At 39.0% G+C, this 21,076-nt stretch overlaps 1 protein-coding gene across 8 annotated transcripts in view; it reads right to left on the bottom strand.

Moving 5' to 3' along the window:
* pds5b (PDS5 cohesin associated factor B) overlaps positions 1–21,076 on the bottom strand; it is a 275,445-nt gene that overhangs the window by 71,343 nt on the left and 183,026 nt on the right. For 7 of the 8 annotated variants that reach the window (XM_069891625.1, XM_069891623.1, XM_069891620.1 and 4 more), the window contains 3 exons: positions 18,627–18,732; positions 2,496–2,656; positions 1,394–1,517 (listed from right to left, as the gene is read on the bottom strand). In XM_069891625.1, coding sequence (XP_069747726.1) covers positions 1,394–1,517; positions 2,496–2,656; positions 18,627–18,732 — 391 coding nt within the window. Of the gene's footprint in view, positions 1–1,393; positions 1,518–1,637; positions 1,746–2,495; positions 2,657–18,626; positions 18,733–21,076 lie in introns of those variants that run through there. The other variant, XM_069891626.1, reaches the window with a different exon arrangement.

Here is a 21,076-nt window from a genome sequence, read left to right as displayed (position 1 = left end):
GGAATTTAAGTCAAGTTTATTATCATCTGTCTATACATATACAACCACACAAAACAGTTTCTTCAGCCCATGGTGCACACAGATAATACACAGCATTATAATAATCATATGTATGTATAAACATGTAAAATAAATGCATATGAATATTATGGAATAATTTACTTGTTTCATGGACAAGGAACCAAGGGTACAAGATACCGTTCATCAATCTCACAGCCTGTGGGAAGAAGCTATTTCCCATCTTGGGTGTCCTGATTATAAAGTTCCTATTCTTCCTTCCTGATAGTAGTAGGTCAAAGATCTTGCGTAGGGATCCTCCATAATTCTTTGCCCCTATTTATGCAATGCTCCCAGTAAATGTAATCAACAGAGGAAAAGGAAATGCCAGTAATTTTTTTGGCTGCTTTAATTATCCTCAACCTTGACATTTGATTCAATGCTTTGCAGCTACCAAACTACATAATGATGCAGACAAAAAGGACAGGACACTATCAATTGTCCTCCTGTAAAATGTTTCCAAATGGGGGCCGGTAGCTTGTCCTTGTCAACCTCCTTGGGAAATGTTGCCGCTGCTGACTGAGATGTTGTGGGTCCATGACAGCTTGTCTGTAATATGCACACCAATAAAACAAGCTTATAAAGATTTTATCCTCATTTACAAAACTAATTCAGTAAAACCCCTGGTATCTGGATTTCAAGCAACTGACAGCTTTAGGCAACCAGCAAAAAAAACATGGAAAATAAATAAGTAAAATAATAGGTAAAAATACACAAAGTTAAAATGTTCTCTGAAGTAACCTTTACTGAAGATGGGAGCAAATATTCATCTAGCGGTGTGCCTTGGTTGTGCTTTGCTCGTAGCAGCTATTTGAATAAAGTTATGTGAAAGAACAGAAACAGCCCAGAATGAAGAGCTAATTGAAACCACTTGCTGTTGGCATGACTTTCTTAGAGTTGCCCTGGTCAGAGACTTTATCTATAAACTTGGAGGGGGGGGGGGGGTTAATTATCTATAATGCTATTGTTTGTCTTTCAGGAGGCTCTTTGGAGAGAGGGTGGAGAGAAACTTGGAGGTACAGTAATGGTAAAATGTTTTCAAAGAATGCGACTGAAAATAAAGTAAAATGAAATTTGTTTAGTGTAAGTACAGTATAGCATTTTTGTATTTTAAACTGTTTATTCTTTATGCAAGTGTATTAGTTAGGCAGTGTATGAGTATGTCTCAAGCAATTGGAAAATGCACCTATCTGGGATCTACCAATCCCCATAGGTGCATGATACCAAGAGTCTTACTGTACATGAAATAGAAAAACAATTTGGAACAACCAAATGAATTAGGAATGAGATCATTGCAAATATAATTGAGATACAATTGAAATGGAGGAAGTTTTACCTCAAATATCTGTGCAAACTGTGTCTCTTTGCTGGAAAATATTGCATGAATGCAGTGAATGGCATGCTTGGCTTGTCGAGCAGTGCCTTTCTTGGCCTTCTGTTGCAATACTGGTAGCAAAGCACTAGGAAAGAGAAAAGCATAATGTTGACTTGGAACTGGTTCACAAAATTTGGTAAAGTTGAATTGATTCTGCATCTGATACAAAGGTGAATACCAGTGCCAAATACCCGTTGGCACTGACCTGAATATTTCCAAGCACCCCACTCATGGAATAGCACCCTCTGCTGTCAGTAGAATTATCCACCTCATTTCATGTGCACACAAGACAATAGATGGGCAAAATTTAATTCTGTGGTATGAAATTAATTTGAAAATTCTTTTTATTAAAAAATCAATCAATATTCATCCCAGTAACACAATCACCATTTTGCAACTGAGCATAATTTACTTCAAATTTTTGATAACTACTTTTGACTATATTCATTATTTTATGAGTGTACAATGCAGTAGGGAGAGTGAGGTGCACTAACCCCAACATCTAAAAGTTTTATGGACATACTTGATATACATTTAACTCCCTCTTCCCCACGCTCCCCCACCCCCCCCCCCCCCCCAAACCAACTTCTTCAGACATCAACTGTACATTTTCTAGTCAATTAACATGAAATCTCGGCAGAATGCTTAGTAATATAGTAATGTGCCATTACTGATGTTTTGTACAAAAGACTTTGAACTCAATATTATGGAGCACAATCCCTTTGTTTCTTCAATTAATTTAAAGAAATTACTTGTAAATTACAGTACAATTTCACCACTCAAATTTGTTTGTTACAACAAGATTCAAACTTGTGAAAATGCATCCACTGAACATTAAAGAACATTTACAACTGGAAAGAGAACTAATTTGTAATTCATGGCAAAAAGTTCCAATTCATAATAAAAAGTTCTGAAAGCTAATTTTCCTAATAACCATGTTGATATTAATCTGTTTAAAACTTGAAGTTTGTATCACAGATGGAAAAACATCCTCATGCTGCTTTTTGAAGGAGATTTTTATTTTACACTACTCTATTATCAAGCAATGGAAAAAAAAACATACGATCTGATGTGAGGAAAGTCATCTTCAATTTTCTGCCCAGTATTTCGGAAGATCTGTAAAGCAGCTTCTGCTACCTTTTCATCGTCCATTTTCAAACACTGCAGGAGGGACTCAAAAGTTTCCGCAGAATGAAAAGAGATTGAATGAGTAAATGACAACACCTAGAATAAAGGAAAAAGTATTTATAGAGATAGGGTATCTAATATAACCATATAACCACTTACAGCACAGAACAGGCCAGTTCGGCCCTACTAGTCCATCCCGTAACAAATCCCCACCCTCCTATTCCCACTGACCAGCACCCCCCTCCAGTCCTCTCCTCTCCATGTAACTACCCAGTCTTTCCTTAAATGTAACCAATGATCCTGCCTCAACTACGTCTGCCGGAAGCTCATTCCACATCCCTACCACCCTTTGCGTAAAGAAATTTCCCCTCATGTTCCCCTTATAATTTTCCCCCTTCAATCTTAAACCATGCCCTCTAGTTTGAAACTCCCCCACTCTTAATTGAAAAAGCCTATCCACATTTACTCTGTCTGGCCCTTTTAAAATCTTAAACACCTCGATCAAGTCCCCCCTCAATCTTCTACGCTCCAGAGGAAAAAGCCCTAGTCTGCACAACCTTTCCCTGTAACTCAAACCTTGAAATCCTGTCAAAATTCTCGTGAACCTTCTCTGCACTCTCTCTATTTTGTTTATATCTTATAATTTGGTGACCAAAACTGTACACAGTACTCCAAATTTGGCCTCTCCAATGCCTTGTACAATTTCATCATAACCTCCCTACTCTTGAATTCAATACTCCGATTTATGAAGACCAACATTCCAAATGCCTTCTTCACCACACCATCTACCTGAGTATCAGCCTTGAGGGTACTCCTAAATCCCTTTGTTGGTCTGCACATCTCAATAGCCTACCATTTAATGCATATGACCTATTTAGATTTGCCTTTCCAAAATGTAACACCTCACACTTATCTGTATTAAATTCCATCAGCCATTTCTCAGCCCACACCTCTAGCCTTCCTAAATCACCTTTTAATCTACGGTAATCTTCCTCATTGTCCACAACACCACCAATCTTTGTATCATCCGCAAACTTGCTTATCCAATTCTCCACCCCTTCTTCCAGATCGTTAATAATATAAAAGGGATTTTAATACTCTTTCAATAATTTAGATTTCATGAAAATGTACAATTTGGAATCAAAATATTTTACACAACATTTCCAAGTATAAAGATGATTTGCATGTGTTAAGGCCGGAGACTAATGAAGTGCCTCAGGGATCAGTACTGGGTCCATTGTTGTTTGTCATATATATATATATGTATATATATATATATACCAACCCTCTTTTCAATCTTCTTCAGCATGATGCTGAACCAAGCCATGAAAGACCCCAACAATGAAGACGCTGTTTACATCCGGTACCGCACGGATAGCAGACTCTTCAATCTGAGGCGCTTGCAAGCTCACACCAAGACACAAGAGAAACTTGTCCGTGAACTACTCTTTGCAGACGATGCCGCTTTAGTTGCCCATTCAGAGCCAGCTCTTCAGCGCTTGACGTCCTGCTTTGCGGAAACTGCCAAAATGTTTGGCCTGGAAGTCAGCCTGAAGAAAACTGAGGTCCTCCATCAGCCAGCTCCCCACCATGACTACCAGCCCCCCCACATCTCCATCGGGCACACAAAACTCAAAACGGTCAACCAGTTTACCTATCTCGGCTGCACCATTTCATCAGATGCAAGGATCGACAATGAGATAGACAACAGACTCGCCAAGGCAAATAGTGCCTTTGGAAGACTACACAAAAGAGTCTGGAAAAACAACCAACTGAAAAACCTCACAAAGATAAGTGTATACAGAGCCGTTGTCATACCCACACTCCTGTTCGGCTCCGAATCATGGGTCCTCTACCGGCACCACCTACGGCTCCTAGAACGCTTCCACCAGCGTTGTCTCCGCTCCATCCTCAACATCCATTGGAGCGCTTTCATCCCTAACGTCGAAGTACTCGAGATGGCAGAGGTCGACAGCATCGAGTCCACGCTGCTGAAGATCCAGCTGCGCTGGATGGGTCACGTCTCCAGAATGGAGGACCATCGCCTTCCCAAGATCGTGTTATATGGCGAGCTCTCCACTGGCCACCGTGACAGAGGTGCACCAAAGAAAAGGTACAAGGACTGCCTAAAGAAATCTCTTGGTGCCTGCCACATTGACCACCGCCAGTGGGCTGATAACGCCTCAAACCGTGCATCTTGGCGCCTCACAGTTTGGCGGGCAGCAACCTCCTTTGAAGAAGACCGCAGAGCCCACCTCACTGACAAAAGGGAAAGGAGGAAAAACCCAACACCCAACCCCAACCAACCAATTTTCCCCTGCAACTGCTGCAACCGTGTCTGCCTGTCCCGCATCGGACTTGTCAGCCACAAACGAGCCTGCAGCTGACGTGGACTTTTTACCCCCTCCATAAATCTTCGTCCGCGAAGCCAAGCCAAAGATATATATCTATATATATTAATGATCTAGATGATAGGGTGGCAAATTGGATTAGTAAGTATGTAGATGATATGATGGTGCTGTGGACAGTGAAAAAGGTTATCAAAGCTTACAGTGGGATATAGCACAGTTAGATGAATGGGATGAAAGATGGCAGATAGAGTTTAATACTGATAAATGTGAAGTGTTACATTTTGGTGGGACTAATCAGCAAAGGTCATACACGTTAAATGGTCGACAATTGAGGAGTGCAGTAGAACAAAGGGATTTAGGAATTCTGATACATAATTCCCTGAAAGATGAGTCACATGTAGATAGAGTTGTGAAGAAAGCATTTGGTATTTTAGCCTTCAATCAGAGTATTGAATACTGGAGTTGGGATGTCATGTTGAAGTTGTGTAAGGCATTGGTGATGCCAAATTTGGAATATTGTGTGCAGTTTTGGTCATTAAATTATAGGAAGGATATAAACAGAATAGGGAAAGTGCAGAGGAGAGTTACAAGAATGTTGTGTGGGTTTCAGAGTTTGAAATACAGGGAAAGGTTGAGGAGGCTGGGACTTCATTCCCTGGAGTGTAGAAGATTGATTTGATAGAGGTCTTTAAAATTATGAGGGGGACAGATAGAGTCAATGTAGATAGGCTTTTTCCATTGAGAGTGGGGGAGATTCAAATAAGAGGACATAGAATGAGATTGAAAAAGGAAAAGTTTAGAGGAAACATGAGGGGGATTTTTTTCACTCAGGGGACGGTGGGAGTGTGGAATGAGCTTCTGGCCAAAATGGTAGATGTGGGTTCGATTTTAATATTTAAGGAAAAGTTGGATAGGTATATGAACGAGAGAGGTGTGGAGGGTTATGGTCCAGGGGCAGGTCAGTGGGACTAGGTGGGAGGTGTTTGGCATGGACTAGAAGATTTGAACTAGCCTGTTACTGTGCTGTAATTGTTATATGGTTAGCTAAACTTATCTAAACTCATCTACTTAACCCTCAACTATGCACGAATATACTTATGTGTGCATGTGGAATACCTTTGCCACTACAGCTCAGGCCTTATTCTGTAAAGGCAGTTCAAAGTTCAGTCTCAGAAAATCCAATATTGACATGCAGGTTTTGAATCAATGTGACATACAGGCTTCAAATGGATGTGGCACACAGGTTTTAGATGGTTGCAACACGCAGTCTTTAGATAAATGCAAAGAAGTTCACAAAGTAGGTGGGAGAGACTGTTTATTAACTCACAAAATCCTTGTTGAGGTGCTTCCAGAGAAACAACCTATTCCTTTAGCCACAGTGGGGTTCAAAAATTCCCTTCAGAAGTGACTTTTCCTTTGCCACGATGGGATTTAACAAATCCCCTTTGGCCACAATGAGATTCAACAAGTCCCATTTCAAAGTGACCTTTCCTTTTTTTTGGTCACAGATTGGTATTCTCATTCCCTTATAACATGGAAAAATAAGAAAAATTGTCTATCAACACATGAGGCAACATTCAGCATAGTATTCCTTCAAAGGATGCTTCTCCAAATACTGTCTTCTTAAAATGGCCTCTCTCATTCCCCTAAAACATGGGGAAATGAGACAGCTTGTCTATAACCACACATGAGGCTACTTCAGTACTGTATTACTTCCAAGAGCTCTGCTCCACAGCACTGCTTCCTTAAAATGGCCACTACTCATTTCCCTATAATATGGAGAAATCCCTTCAAAAAAATGCTTCTTCAAGTTCTGCTTCCTTAAAATGTTCCCTGAGTAAAACAGTACAGTGTATCTTCAACACACTGGTCACATGGTCTCTGTACCTGTTCTTGGGACACTGCCTTGCTTCTCTTCAAAAGTATCAAATAGAGTACATGCCAGCTCAGTCAAAGAGAGAGAGAAAATAAAAAGAATGAGAGAAAGAGAAAGAAAAAGAAAGGGAGTGAAAAAGAGGAGTGAGAAAGAGATAGATAGAGATAGAGAGAGAGAAAATAAAAAGAATGAGAGAAAGAGAAAGAAAAAGAAAGGGAGTGAAAAAGAGGAGTGAGAAAGAGATAGATAGAGATAGAGAGAGAGAAAAAGACGCAACAGGGGAAAGAATACAGGGCGTTTAATGGAAACCAGAGGGAAGGTTCCCAGACAGAAGATGATATGTTGTTCCTCCAATTTGCCGGTGAGGCAACCACAATGGGATCACTGGAGGCAGTAGGTGACTCCTGCAGGTTCACAAGTGAAATGTTGCTGCACTTGGTAGGACTGGTGAGGAAGGATGTATGGCCGCCGCAAGTGGAGCATCTCCTGCAGTCTCAACAAAGTGATTTCCCAGTCACCTATGGAGCTATAAGCTAATGCAACTTATTAAGATAATAGAATAACTGGGTAGAGTAAATCATCCTTCATGCAGAAGGATGGCAGAAATATTAGTGTGGAATTGATCAGGAGGGTGGCAGCACAGACATTTATTACAAGCTCCTGTTTGTTTTTTATTAATGTTACCTTGGGAGTTGGGCCAGGATGTAAACCATACACAGTTTTCACAACATTTACAGACAGCCTGGCACTATTGAGTCCAAACTATAAACAAAGGATGCTCTCAACTAAGAACTAAGAAACTATGGTCTTTATCAAAGGGAAAAACAGATGGTGGGAGAGAAAATCATACAAGTATGAGTTATGTGTTTGAAACATTTAAAGAAACAAGATTTCAATATTGATCAACAAACCATTTTTGATTAATTCATAAGTGAAGTGACTTTGTGTGAAATGGACACTTCTGCTGTTTCTCCTTGTCAGGGGAAACATTAAACCACCGTGACCATTGTAATGGTCATTTGATTAACCCATATCTGGGTCAAAGAAGCAGGAGGATTTCTGTATTTGGATCATGACCATTCTGACGGTCATTTCATTTAACCCATGCCTGGGTTTGGGAGCATCATGGAAATCACACGCTTAGTTTCTCCTACGCAAAAGGGGAGTTATGACAATCTTTCGTATGAAAGGACATTAGAAGCAATTCAACAAAGACTCATGAGTTTTTGGCAGTTTGATCATACAGTCTCTCCCTCACCTCCTTCATGATTACTTCTGTACATCAATTTTAAAGTCTGAGTTTCAACATAGGATTTCTAAGACTGAACTTTGAATTGTCTTTCTAGAATTGTGCCTATGGTGTAATGGTTTAGGTATTACACACACAAACAATATTCGCGCATATTTGGGGTTAAGTTTAGTTAAATTGTTATATTATTAATAGTTAGTAATATATTGTTTTAAAAGTAACATGGTCCTGATGAATTCCCATTGCAGCTGGTCTATGATGTAACACATGATGGACTGATTAGACTCCTTCTATATTCCAAATAGTATGACATATTTTCCAGATGACATGCAATAATTTTGAAACATATTCAACTCAATCTCTAATTTTCTGATCTATATAAGTGAAGGGATCAAAATTTCAAAAAAGCAGCAAACGCAAGTAGTAAAACTAATCATCTGGGACCTGCAAGACTTTTAATGCTATAAGTAAGTACTTTATTGCCAATTCGAAAGAAAACACAACAACATTAAAAATATAACCCATGGTACTCACAAATACAACATACAAGAGTATATAAAACAATAAAAACAAAAGTAAAAAACAGTAGCATTAAAACAATACAAAAATACACTAATTGACAGAGTTTAATTCTCAGATGGCTCTGGGATAGACACTGTTCTTCAGTCTGTTCATCCATGATTTAATGGACCTGTATCATCTACCTAAGGGCAATGGGTCAAACAAATGATAGCCCAGGTGAGTAGAATCCTAAAGGATATTGGCTGTCTCCCTGATACACAAAGATCAAAATAAATCCTCCAAAGAGGACAAAGAGCACCCAAGAATCTTCTGGGTCTTATTGATAATCCTCTGAAGATCCCTCTTATCTGCTGCTAGAAATCCACACGGTATGCAGTAAGTCAGCACGCTATCAATCGAGCAGCAATAGGACACCAATAACTTCTCCTGCAGATTGATTTTCCTAAGCATTCTCAGGAAATAGAGGCATTTTTCTTAACTATAGCAGTGGTATTAATAGTCCAAGAAAAATCCTCAGTCAAATACGATCCCAGAAGCTTAAAAGTCATGACCCTTTCCACACAGTGCCCATTAATATACAATGAAGCTGGGGGGGGGGGGTCACACTGTACCTCCTGAAATCCATTACGAGCTCTTTCAACTTCAAGGAATTCAATACCAAGACCAAAATGACAGACTGTGGGCTTCGTCCCTAGGAGCTGACTTGTCACCCCTTGAAATGAGCCCAACCACAGTCCTGTCATCTACAAATTTCATGATGGTATTAGAGGAATACTCAGAGACACAGTCATAGGTACAGAGAGGTATAAAGAGAACACAACATTGGGCTCAATACACAGCCCTGCGGAAAACCAGTGCTAAGTGTAAGAGTAGGGGAATAATGATGCCTATTTTTACAGTCTGGGAACGATTTGTTAATAAGTCCTTGATCCATAGACAAAGTTTTCCAGACTACTGAATATTATCTCATTATCCCAAAACATTATTAATTCACATTATTTAAAAAAATATGTTAACAAAATATAATAAATTTTCCTGTTAACATAAGTTGAAAGAAGAACAGGAGCCATTGCGATTCTCACATTGTGAGACAGTGGTAAAACAGAATAGTAGTTAACTTATTGAAGTTTTACTGCACAGGTACACGATCCTTTATCCGCACATCTAAAATCCGGAAAGCTCCAAAATCCGGCAAGTGGGGACCAGTGGTTGGGGGAGGGGGCCGAAGGACTGGCGGTTGGGGGAGACTGCCAGGCAGCTGAGGGACAGCGGTTGGGAGAGATGGCCAAGGGACGGGCGATTAGGGGAGACTGCCGGGGGGCCGAGGGACAGCGGTTGAGGGAGATGGCCGAGGGACTGGCGGTTGGGGAAGGCAGCTGAGGGACTGGCGCTTGGGGGACACAGCTGGGTGGCCAAGATCCGTGGTTGGGGAAGACAGCCGAGGGACTGGCGGTTGGGGGGACTGCTGGGCGGCCGAGGGATCGCGGTTGGGTGAGACTGCCAGGCAGCCGAGGGACAGCGGTTGGGAGAGATGGCCAAGGGACTGGTGGTTGGGGGAGACGGCCGAGGGACTGGCGGTTTGGGGAGGCAGCCGAGGGATCCTTTATTTCTTTATTTCTTCTTTGAATATTCTCCATTTTTAATTTACATCCTTTCCTGAAAAAATCATGTCCCACTCAATACTCCCCAGCTGGGTGGCTGAGGGACCGCGGTTGGGGAAGACAGCCGAGGGACCAAAGGTTGGGGGAGATAACCGAGGGAGCACAATTCAGGAGGGCTTTCAGAAATCCGGAAAAATCCAAAATTCGGAACACACTGTCCCCCAAGGGTTCCGGATAAAGGATTGTCTACCTGTACTATTAATTAATTTTATTGTAATTGGTGTTACAAAGTGTATATTTGTTAATGAAAGGATCTAGAATTCATTGAAATGAAAACTAGGCAGTTTCTATAACTGTCTTTCAAACTACTATGGGATACAAGATATTGACCCACTTGATATTTTGAAGGGCCCTGATATGGTGGATTTGGACATAAGAATATTATTGTTAAAATGTCTCCTTTGCCAATTAGATACAAAGCTCCTTAATATCATTCAAGCACATTCTCATATTACCCCACATGCAATTACAAAACTAATAAATCCAGAAAAAATACAAGTAAACCAATGATCTTTCATGAAAAAATGAATGTATAATCAAACCTCTGGACATTTCTGAACCACTTCATTATTTATCATGATCACGAAGTTTAAAAATGTAATAAAGGTGTCAATATTCATAGTTGCAGTACCACTCCCACTCAAATTCTTTAATGATGTTTCTAGTTTTACTAAAGGCCTTTTTATGGGTCCAGAGGACCCCAAAACCCAGCAGCAATAGAAATTCACCAAGACAAATGGTTACTTAAACAAATGTTGCTTTTAATTATCTTTCAACATAATAACAGGATCAAACTTTAACTTATCACTATTAACTTAACCCCTTTTTAATTCTAAGCACATGTGTAGGTAATGTGTGTGCAAGTTCAGGAAAGTTCTTTAATTCACAGTCCAATCTCACTTCTCACATCTGCAAGTTTACTGGTATCAGGCAATTCTTATACTGTAAACAGAATTTAACATTTATGAATTTTCACCAGGATCTGGTAAATGGTTACCGCTCAAGAAGGTTCTCATTGGTTTCAGAGATTCATTGCTCATTGGGCACACACAAACAGATTCCCTCCGATCAGCCACTTCAGTGTCTTGCCGAAGAAACTTACCCCATCATGGGGTTTCCAAATGATAACCTCTTCTTCCAGGTCACCAAAGAGTTCCTCTTGCTTCCTTCATTTCAGGAGAAACACTCTAGCCAAGCATTTCCTCTTGTAAGGACTACAAGGGTTTTCAATAGGCTGAACTCAAAACTCACAACCCATCTTCAAACTGGGGTTTCCAACCAGCTTCCAGCTTGTAATGTTACAGCCTCCAAAAGCCACTGCAGAACTCAGTTCTCTCTCTTAGAAAAAGCCTGTTTGGTCTTTTCTCTCTCTCTGCTTGCAAAACCACATGAGTCCTCTTAGAACAGCAACCTGCAACCAGACTGATTGCTGGCACTGGAATCAGTTTCTGCCTGGACATCTGTTGCTTTAAAGTCAATAGTCCATTTACTCCACAGCATCAGTCCAATTAACACCCACATGCTAGAGAAGGTAGAAATAGGAGGATGTGGAGGATGAATGCGTGGCTAAAGAGTTGGTGCAGGGGGCAGGGGATAAGATTTTTAGATCATTGGGATCTCTTCTGGGGAAGGTCGGGCCTGTACAAAAGGGATGGATTCCACTGGAACTGGAGGGGGACCAATATCCTGGCAAGCAGATTTGCTAGAGCTGTGGGGGAGGGCTTAAACTAGTTTGGCAGGGGGGTGGGGAGCAGAGTTTGCGAGCAGTGTCTAGGGTGCATGGCCACCTAGTTAAGAATGATAAAGATAACAAAGGGAGGTTGGAGGTTAAAGTAAAAGGTAGAAATGGGAATATATTTCTCTGAAATGCATGTACTTTAATGCAAGAAGCATAGTGAACAGGGTAGATGAGCTTAGAGCATGGATTGGCACTTGGAATCGTGATGTTGTGGCAATTAGTGAGACCTAGTTACAGGAGGGACAGGACTGGCAACTCAATATTCCAAAATACAAATGTTTTAGATGTGAAAGAATAGGGGGTAAAAAAGGGGGAGGAGTTGCTCTGCTTGTGAAGGAGGACATTACTGCCATGAGGTGGCACGATGGTTTGGAGGGATCGTCCAGTGAGGCTGTTTGGGTGGAATTGAGGGGTGGAGGAGGCATGAGGGCACTAATAGGAGTGTATTATAGACCACCAAGTGGGCCACGAAAATTGGAGGAACAAATTTGTAAGGAGATAGCATATATGTGTAATAAACATATTATCCCTCACATTGATTGGGATACCCATATAGTAAGAGGGCTGGATGGGCTAGAGTTTGTCAAATGAGTACAAGATAGTTTTCTTAATCAATACGTAGAGGAACCGACTCAGGACGGTGTAATACTGGATCTCCTGTTAGGGAACGAGATAGGTCAGGTGTCTGAGGTTAAATGTTGGAGAACCAATTGGGTCTAGTGATCACAACTCTATTAGTTTTAGGGTAGTTTTAGGAAAGAGCAAAGAAGGGCCTAAAGTTGAGGTTCTGGATTGGAGAAAAGCAAATTTTGAAGAAATAAGAATAGATTTGGGGAGTATTGAGTGGGACATGATTTTTTCAGGAAAGGATGTAAATTAAAAATGGAGAATATTTTTAAACCAATACAAAATTTTTCAATTAGCTCTATTTTGGGAGCTGCTCTCCCTTTTACTCTTACTAAATTATATAAACAAATTGATAATCCAATGGCTAAACATACACTACGTATATGGTTTCAATTCCGGAGATTTTTTGGCCTAAGTCATTTTATCTTGGAAACTCCTATTGTACTAAATTTCCTTTTTCATCCCTCTCTAATTGATCAAGCTTATTTACTCTGGAAAGTTAAAGGTATAACATGCTTTTCGGATTTATTCTTGGATAACTCTTTCATGTCATTTGAACAATTATCCATGAAATATGATTTACCTCGATCTCATTTCTTTCGATATTTGCAGATTAGGAGTTTCTTAGTTTCGACTTTACCCTCTTTTCCCAATCGGGAGACTACGACTGTTTTAGAGGATATACTATATTCAAAATTCCCTCCAAAAGGTGTGATATCTAAATTATATAATATAATTACAAAAATAAATTCTGGGACTTTTGAAAAGTTTAAAAATGATTGGGAAAGAGAATTTAGAATTTTATTCTAATGAAAATTGGAATAAAATTCTGCGACTGGTAAACTCTTCTTCTCTATGTGCAAAACATTCACTAATACAGTTTAAAGTTGTTCATAGAGCTCATATGTCTAAAGATAAACTCCATTGCTTTTATTCTCATATCGATCCTATATGTGATAAATGTCAATTGGAAATAGCTTCCCTTACACATATGTTTTGGTCCTGTCCCTCTTTACAGAATTATTGGAAGGAAATTTTTTCCATTATATCTACTGTTTTGAATATTGATTTACAACCACATCCCATTACTGCAATTTTTGGATTACCTATGATAGATTTGACTTATTGATCTCTTCCTGCGGATCTTTCTTACACTAATGGCTAGAAGATCTATACTATTAAATTGGAAAGAGGTAAATCCTCCCACTGTTTTCCAATGGTTTACCCAAACTATACTATGTTTAAATTTAGAGAAAATTAGAAACTCTGTCTATGAATCCCCTTCTAAGTTTGAGTTAACCTGGCGACCATTTATTCAATATTTTCATTTGTGGTGAGTTGATCTGGCTCTGTTTTCTTTCTATGATTATGTATGATAATTGGGCTGTAAGATGAGATCGGAGTGATCGGCGTGGTTTAGCTATATCTGTAGGTTTTTTTTAAAGTTTTTTTTAAAGTTTTTTTAAATTCAGATTTGTTTTTTCTTCTTTTTTTTGGGTTTTTTTTTCTCTTTTTTCATATATTGTTATTAATTATATCTTTTTTTTAGAGATAGTTCACACCCTAAACTGATCAAAAATTTTTTTAATGATATATTTTTATTCTGTAATATTATTGTTTAATATCTCTGTATTAATTCATTACTTACTATGTATTTTTTTTTATATCTCTTTGAACTGTATGTGTTTATAAATTATAATAATAATAAAAAGATTGAAAAAGAAAGAATATTCAAAGAAGAAATTTTGGAGTGCAGAGTAGCTATGTCCCAGTGAGGATCAAACGAAAGGCTGGAAGTCATAGGGAGCCTTGGTTTTCGAGGAATATTAGAAATTTGGTTAGGAGAAAGAGGGAGGTGTACAAGAGGTATAAAGAGCAGGGTGATGAGAAATTGAAAGAGGACTACAAGGAGTGTAGAAAAAATCTTAAGAAAGAAATTAAAAAGGCCAAAAAGAGGCACAAAGAGGCTTTGGCAGGCAGAGTAAGAATAAATCCAAAGAGTTTCTATAGGTACATTAAAAGTAAAAGATTAGTGAGGGATAAAATTGGACCCCTTGTAGATAGGGAGGGTAGGCTATGTGAGAATTCAGAGGAAATTGGAGAAATTTTAAATGATTTCTTTTCCTCAGTATTCACTAGGGAAAAAAAATATTGTACCAGTAGAAGTGAAGGAAAATAGTGGGGAGGTCATGCATCATTTAAGGATAACCGAGGAGGTAGTGATGGCAGTGTTAAAAAATCTCCGGTTCCGGACAAAGTATTCACAAGGACACTCAGGAGGCTAGTGTACAGATAGTGGGGACATTTACAGAGATATTTAGGATGTCACTGGTCACGGGGGTAGTGTCAGAGGATTGGAGGGTGGCTCATGTTGTTCCGCTGTTTAAGAAAGGGTCCAAATGTAAGCCTGGAAATTATAGACCTGAGTCTGACATTTGTGATGGGTAAGTTGATGGAAAGTGTTCAAGGGATGGCATTTACAAATATTTGGATGAACAGGGATTGATAGGTAGTAGTCAGCATGGTTTTGTCAGGGGTAGATCATGCTTAACAAACCTTATAGAATTTTTCGAGGGGGTTACGAAAAAGATTGATGAAGGGAAGGCTGTGGATGTTATCTATTTAGACTTTAGTAAAGTTTTTGACAAAGTTCCCCACAGGAGGTTAGGTGAAAAGGAAGTAATGAAATGGATTCAGTAATGGTTGGATGGGAGGTGTCATAGAGTAGTGGTAGAAAATTGTTTGTCAAATTGGAAGCCGGTGATTAGTGGAGTTCCTCAGGGATCGGTTCTGGGTCCACTATTGTTTGTTTTATATATATTAATGGTCTGGAAGAAGGGGTGATGAAATGGATAATTAAGTTTGCAGATGATACAAAAATTGGTGGTATTGTGGACAGTGAGGAAGATTACCGTAGCTTAAAAAGAGATATAGGAAAGCTAGAGGAGTGGGCTGAGAAATGGCTGATGGAATTTAATACGGATAAATGTGAAGTGTTGCATTTTGGAAAGGCAAATCTAAATTGGTCATATACATTGAATGGTAGACAATTGAGGAGTGCAGAGCAACAAAGGGATTTAGGAGTTATGGCAAACAGTACCCTCAAAGTTGATACTCGGGTAGATAGAGTGGTAAAGGCGGCATTTGGAATGTTGGCCTTCATAAATCGGAGTATTGATTTCAAGAGTTGGGATGTTTTGATGAAATTGTACAAAGCATTGGTGAGGCCAAATTTGCAATATTGTGTGCAGTTTTGGTCACCAAATTATAGGAAGGATATAAACAAAATAGAGAGTGCAGAGAAGGTTCACGAGAATGTTGACAGGATGTCAGAGTTTGAGTTACAGAGAAAGATTGAGCAGCCTGGGGCTTTTTTATCTGGAGTGTAGAAGATTGATGGAGGTGTTCAAGATTTTAAAAGGAACAGAGAGAGTCAACATGGATAGACTTTTTCAATTAAGAGTGGGGGATGTTCAAACCAGAGGCCATGGTTTGAGAATGAAAGGGGAAATTATAAGGGGAACATGAGGGGAAATTTCTTCATCCAAAGGGTGGTTGGGATGTGGAATAAGCTTCCGGAGGAGGTGATTGAAGCAGGAACATTATTTACATTTATCTAGTGCTATCCTCGGTTTCCCCCCTCTCCATAAAAATCTCCTTATTATTTTCTTTAACTCTTTGAAGAATTTTTCTGTCAGTTGTATTGGCAATGCCTGAAATAAGTATAGTATCCTTGGAAAAATGTTCATTTTAATACAGTTTATCCTTCCTATCAGTGTTAGTGGTAGCTCTTTCCAATGCTCTAAATCGTCCTGTAATTTTTTCATTAGTGGATTGTAATTGAGTTTATATAATTGGCCTAGATTTTTGTTTATTTGCACACCTAGGTATCTTATTGCCTGCGTTTGCCATCTGAATGGGGATTCCTCCTTAAATTTTGAGAAATCCGCGTTATTCATAGGCATTGCTTCACTTTTATTTACGTTTATCTTGTATCCCGACACTTCTCCATATTCCTTCAATTTCTTATATAGTTCTTTTATTGATAGTTCTGGTTCTGTTAAGTACACTATCACATCTTACAATTGCCAAACTTCAAAAATTATTATAGAGCCGCACAATTAAGGTACCTATCAGATTTTTATCAAACAAGGGAAAAACCAGACTGGACGAGACTAGAATTAGATAAAATAGGGGAAAAGATACCTGAACACATATTATATAAATGGGACGAAAAATTGGTACAACATAGAACTTCTCCAGTATTACACCATCTCCTCAATATATGGAAGAAGATTCATGTAGAAAGAAATAAAATAAATTACCAAATACCAAAACTAATATTGACGCAAAATAAGCTACTCCCTTTTACAATAGACAACCTTGCCTTTAGAAAATGGGAAAAAAAAGGGATTAAAAGAATAGAAAATTGTTTTTCAGGAAGTAGATTCTTATCCTTTGAACAAATGAGAGATAAGTACAATATAACTGGAGATACAGCGCTGGCATATTACCAACTGAGATCCTACTTGAAAGATAAATTAGGAAGCAACTTGAGTTTACCAGAGGGAAGTAACCTTGAATATGTGATTACAGATACAATGTTAATCAAAAGATTTATAAAAAATATGTATATTAAACTGCAAGAAAAGGAGAATGAGGAAACAAATGGTAAAACTAAACAAAAATGGGAACAAGATTTAAATATAAAGATAAAAAAGGAAACATGGGAGAAGTTATGCTCTGGAACGATGAGAAATACAATAAATACGAGGCTGCGTATGATACAATATAATTGGTTACACAGACTATACATTACACCGCAAAAGTTAAATAAATGGGACCCAACAGTATCTGATAGATGTTTTCGATGTAAAAAAGAAAGGGGAACAACAATTCATGCAATCTGGACATGTGAGAGAGTAGAAAAATTTTGGGATGATCTCAATCAGATATTAAATAAAATAACAGAAAACAATATACCAAAGAATCCAGAGATCTTTCTCCTAAGTAACATAAAAAATAAAGAATTTGGAATTGACTTGGAAGATGCACAAAAAAGATTTGTCAAGATAGCCCTAGCCGTAGCAAAAAAATGTATTATGTCAACCTGGAAAATGGAAGATAATTTGAAAATACAACAATGGTATATAGAAATGAATAAATGTATTCCATTAGAAAAAATAACATATAGTTTAAGAAATAATATTGAAATATTCGAACAAGTATGGGAGCCTTACATTAAATACAATAGCGAAAACCTACCGGGAACAAACATTACCTAAGTTGATGGAAGGAGAAGAAAAGAAAAGAATGGACTCAGTAGAATTTCTGGTGTATTTTTGTTGAATGACAACATTGTCTAACTGAATTAATGCAACCTAGATTGTATACCTAAAATGGATGAGAGGGGGGGGGGGGTGGGGGGGTGGCTTGGGAGGAGGGAGGGGGGAGGGAGAAAAAGTCACTGTAAATGTGTGGAAAAGAAAAAGTGTATATCATGGCTATTGTGATTTATGGTGTGAAAAATAAAAAATTTAAAAAAAAAACAAAAAAAAACATTATTTACATTTAAGGAAAGACTGGATAATTACATGGATAGGAGAGGATTAGAGGGGTATGGACTGGGTGTTGGTCAGTGGGGCTAGGAGGGTGGGGATTTGTTCTGTCTGGCATGGATTAGTAGGGCCAAACTGGCCTGTTCTATGCTGTATATGGTTATAAGTCTTCATATGCATTCTTCAAAGTTTCTGCAAAGTCACTGTGGACATGAAGTCTCTCTTTCAGCAAAGCTCTTCCATTTTAAATGAGATATCTTTTGTGAGGTGTTACTGTTTGTGAAGTGATCTACACACTAAACCCCCACAATCTATCTCTTTTATAGACATATTTATATATAAAATATAATATACCCCGTAACAGCCCCTTCTAACAGAATCAAAGATAACTGTTACAGGAGACCACTAAAATGCTGAAATATTTTTTATTCAAGGTATTATTGTGTCAAAATATCAATAATTTTAAATTCCAGTAAACATTTACCTTAAGCAATTCAAGGCCTGCTCGAATTGCTTCATCAGTTGGCACTCCCTCCTCTTCATCATCAGCTGTACCGTCAATGGATTTATTAATTTGTTTGATTAATGCACTATTAAAAATAAGATACAAGCTATTTTTAGAAACTGAAAAATTTTAAAAAGAAACTGTTGATAAGTTCTCAAACTGCAAACTTTAGCAAAGTACACCACATGTGAAATGGCAGATTATTGACAGCTAAACATATTGTCACAATTCACAAACTCTCATTTCAGATTTATTGTTAGAGTACATACATGACATACATCACATACAACTTGAGATTCTTTTTCTAGCAGGTGAGGCAGAGTTACCACTGATTGATTGTGAGAAAAAAAATGGACTCAGCATACACATGTAAACAATTAAAGAGAATGTAAACGGACGGCAATACAGAGAGAGAACAAAAAAAATCAATGAAGTGTAAAAGTAAGAGTCCTTAAATGATTCCCTGATTGAGTTATTGTTAAGGAGTCTAACAGGGGCAGCAGCTGTTTCTGAACCTGGTGGTGCGAACCTTGTGACACCTATATCTCTTTCCTGATGGTAGCAGCAAACTTGTCAAATTTATCAAAGTTTATTTTGCACATCCTTCAAAATTACGTCCACCACTCTAAGAGGTAAGAATCATCATTAAGCTATCATTATGAATGCTAAGATGAATAGAATTAAAAGTGGAAACAATGAATGCTTGGTGGACAATGGTCACTTGTGAAATCTTGCAGTATAAGTAATCCTTAACAACATTGAAAAAATAAACTATAACATCCACAATAGATTTCAAGTTTATTGCTGTCAGATACATGTACAACCCAACAAAACAGTGCATCTCCAGAACATACTGCCCACACACAGACACACAAACAACATGTTTCATGGAAGATAAAAATAATTTACAGGTTTCTAGGATTGTTCAACAGTCTTACTGATTGCAGGAAGAAGCTGATTCCAATCCTGGCAGTCCTGATTTTTATGGTCCTGTACCTTTTCTTGGGCAGTATCTCAGAGATAACTGCAGGCTGGATGGTAAGGGTCCTCAATGAATCTCTGAGCCCTCTTTAAGCAACACTCCCTGTAGATACCGTCAATAGAGGGAAGGGAGACCCCAGTAATCTCAGCAGTTTTAATCACCCTCCATACTGAGCTCCAATCTGATGCTTTGCAGCTGCCATGCCACACCATTTTGCAGCCAGCTAGGACGCACTCTATTGCATTCCTGCAGAACGCTGTTAAGATGGCAGCTGATAGGCTTCCCATCCTTAGCCTCCTTAGGAACTGTAGGCACTGCTGTGCCTTCCTGACTAATAAAGAGGTCTTTTAAAGTACGACAAGAAACTGTCCTCTCCATTCTCTCTATGACAGAGCCATTGATACTTAGAGGGGGAGAGGTCCTTCTTCCTTCAGAAGTCCACAATTATCTCCTTTATTTTGTCCACATTGAGACTCTTGCGTCATTGCATAAGACTTTCAACCTCCTCATCACTGTTGCTGATGAAGCCATCTACCATTGAGACATTCATAAACTTGATGATTCCTTTGAGTTGAATCTGGCAGCACTATCGTGAGTTACGCCAGCAATAACTGTGATGAGGCTTGAGGTTTTGCTGCTCACCCCGACAGACGTCAAACTAGAAGTTCAGGATCCAGTTGTAGAGAGGGGTTCTGAGCCAGAGTGAGGACAGTTTATCCACCAGCCTCTGAGGTATGATTGTGTTGAATGTCAAGCTGAAGTCAATAGCCTGGCGTATGAGGCATGGTTCTCTCAATGGGTCAGGTCAGAATGGAGAGTCAGGGCTACTCATCGTCTGTGGATTGGTTTGGTTGATAGGAAACTGGAATGGGTCTATGGTTGCTTATTGATGCACTCCATTATCAGTCACTCAAAGCACTTCATGATTGTGGAGAGAGTTGCCACTGGACAGTCCCTTAGGCAAAAGGATGATGGTGGTTGCTTTGAATCCTGCAGGGACAATGGACTGCTGGAGTGAGATAGTGAAGATGTCTGTAAGCACCTCAGCCAGCTGGTCTGCACAGTTCCTATGCACCCAACCAGGTATGTTATCTGGTCCCACTGCTTTGTGTGGGTTCAGCCGAGATAGGATCCTCCTCACCTCATCTTTAGTAATGCAGGGAGCCTGTTCCTTGGGAGGAACATGGCTTTCTTTGGTGTCATATTGTTTTTCACATCAAACTGAGCGTAAAAGATATTCAGCCTGTCAGAAAGGGAGTCATCATCATCATTGATCGCAAGGCTGACTTGTGGTCCACAATGGTGTTAACACCTTGTTACATGTGCCTTCTGCTGCCAATGTCGCGCATTTGTCTGTAGATTTTCTGTACGTATCCCATTATGCCTTCCTGATTGCCCAGGAAGAGTTCAGGCCTTGCAGTTCTTCTTGCTATCTTATCACCTGACT

This window comes from Narcine bancroftii, chromosome 7, assembly GCF_036971445.1.
Source record: "Narcine bancroftii isolate sNarBan1 chromosome 7, sNarBan1.hap1, whole genome shotgun sequence".
NCBI lineage: Eukaryota > Metazoa > Chordata > Chondrichthyes > Torpediniformes > Narcinidae > Narcine > Narcine bancroftii.
This window is presented reverse-complemented; position numbering and strand designations above follow the sequence as displayed.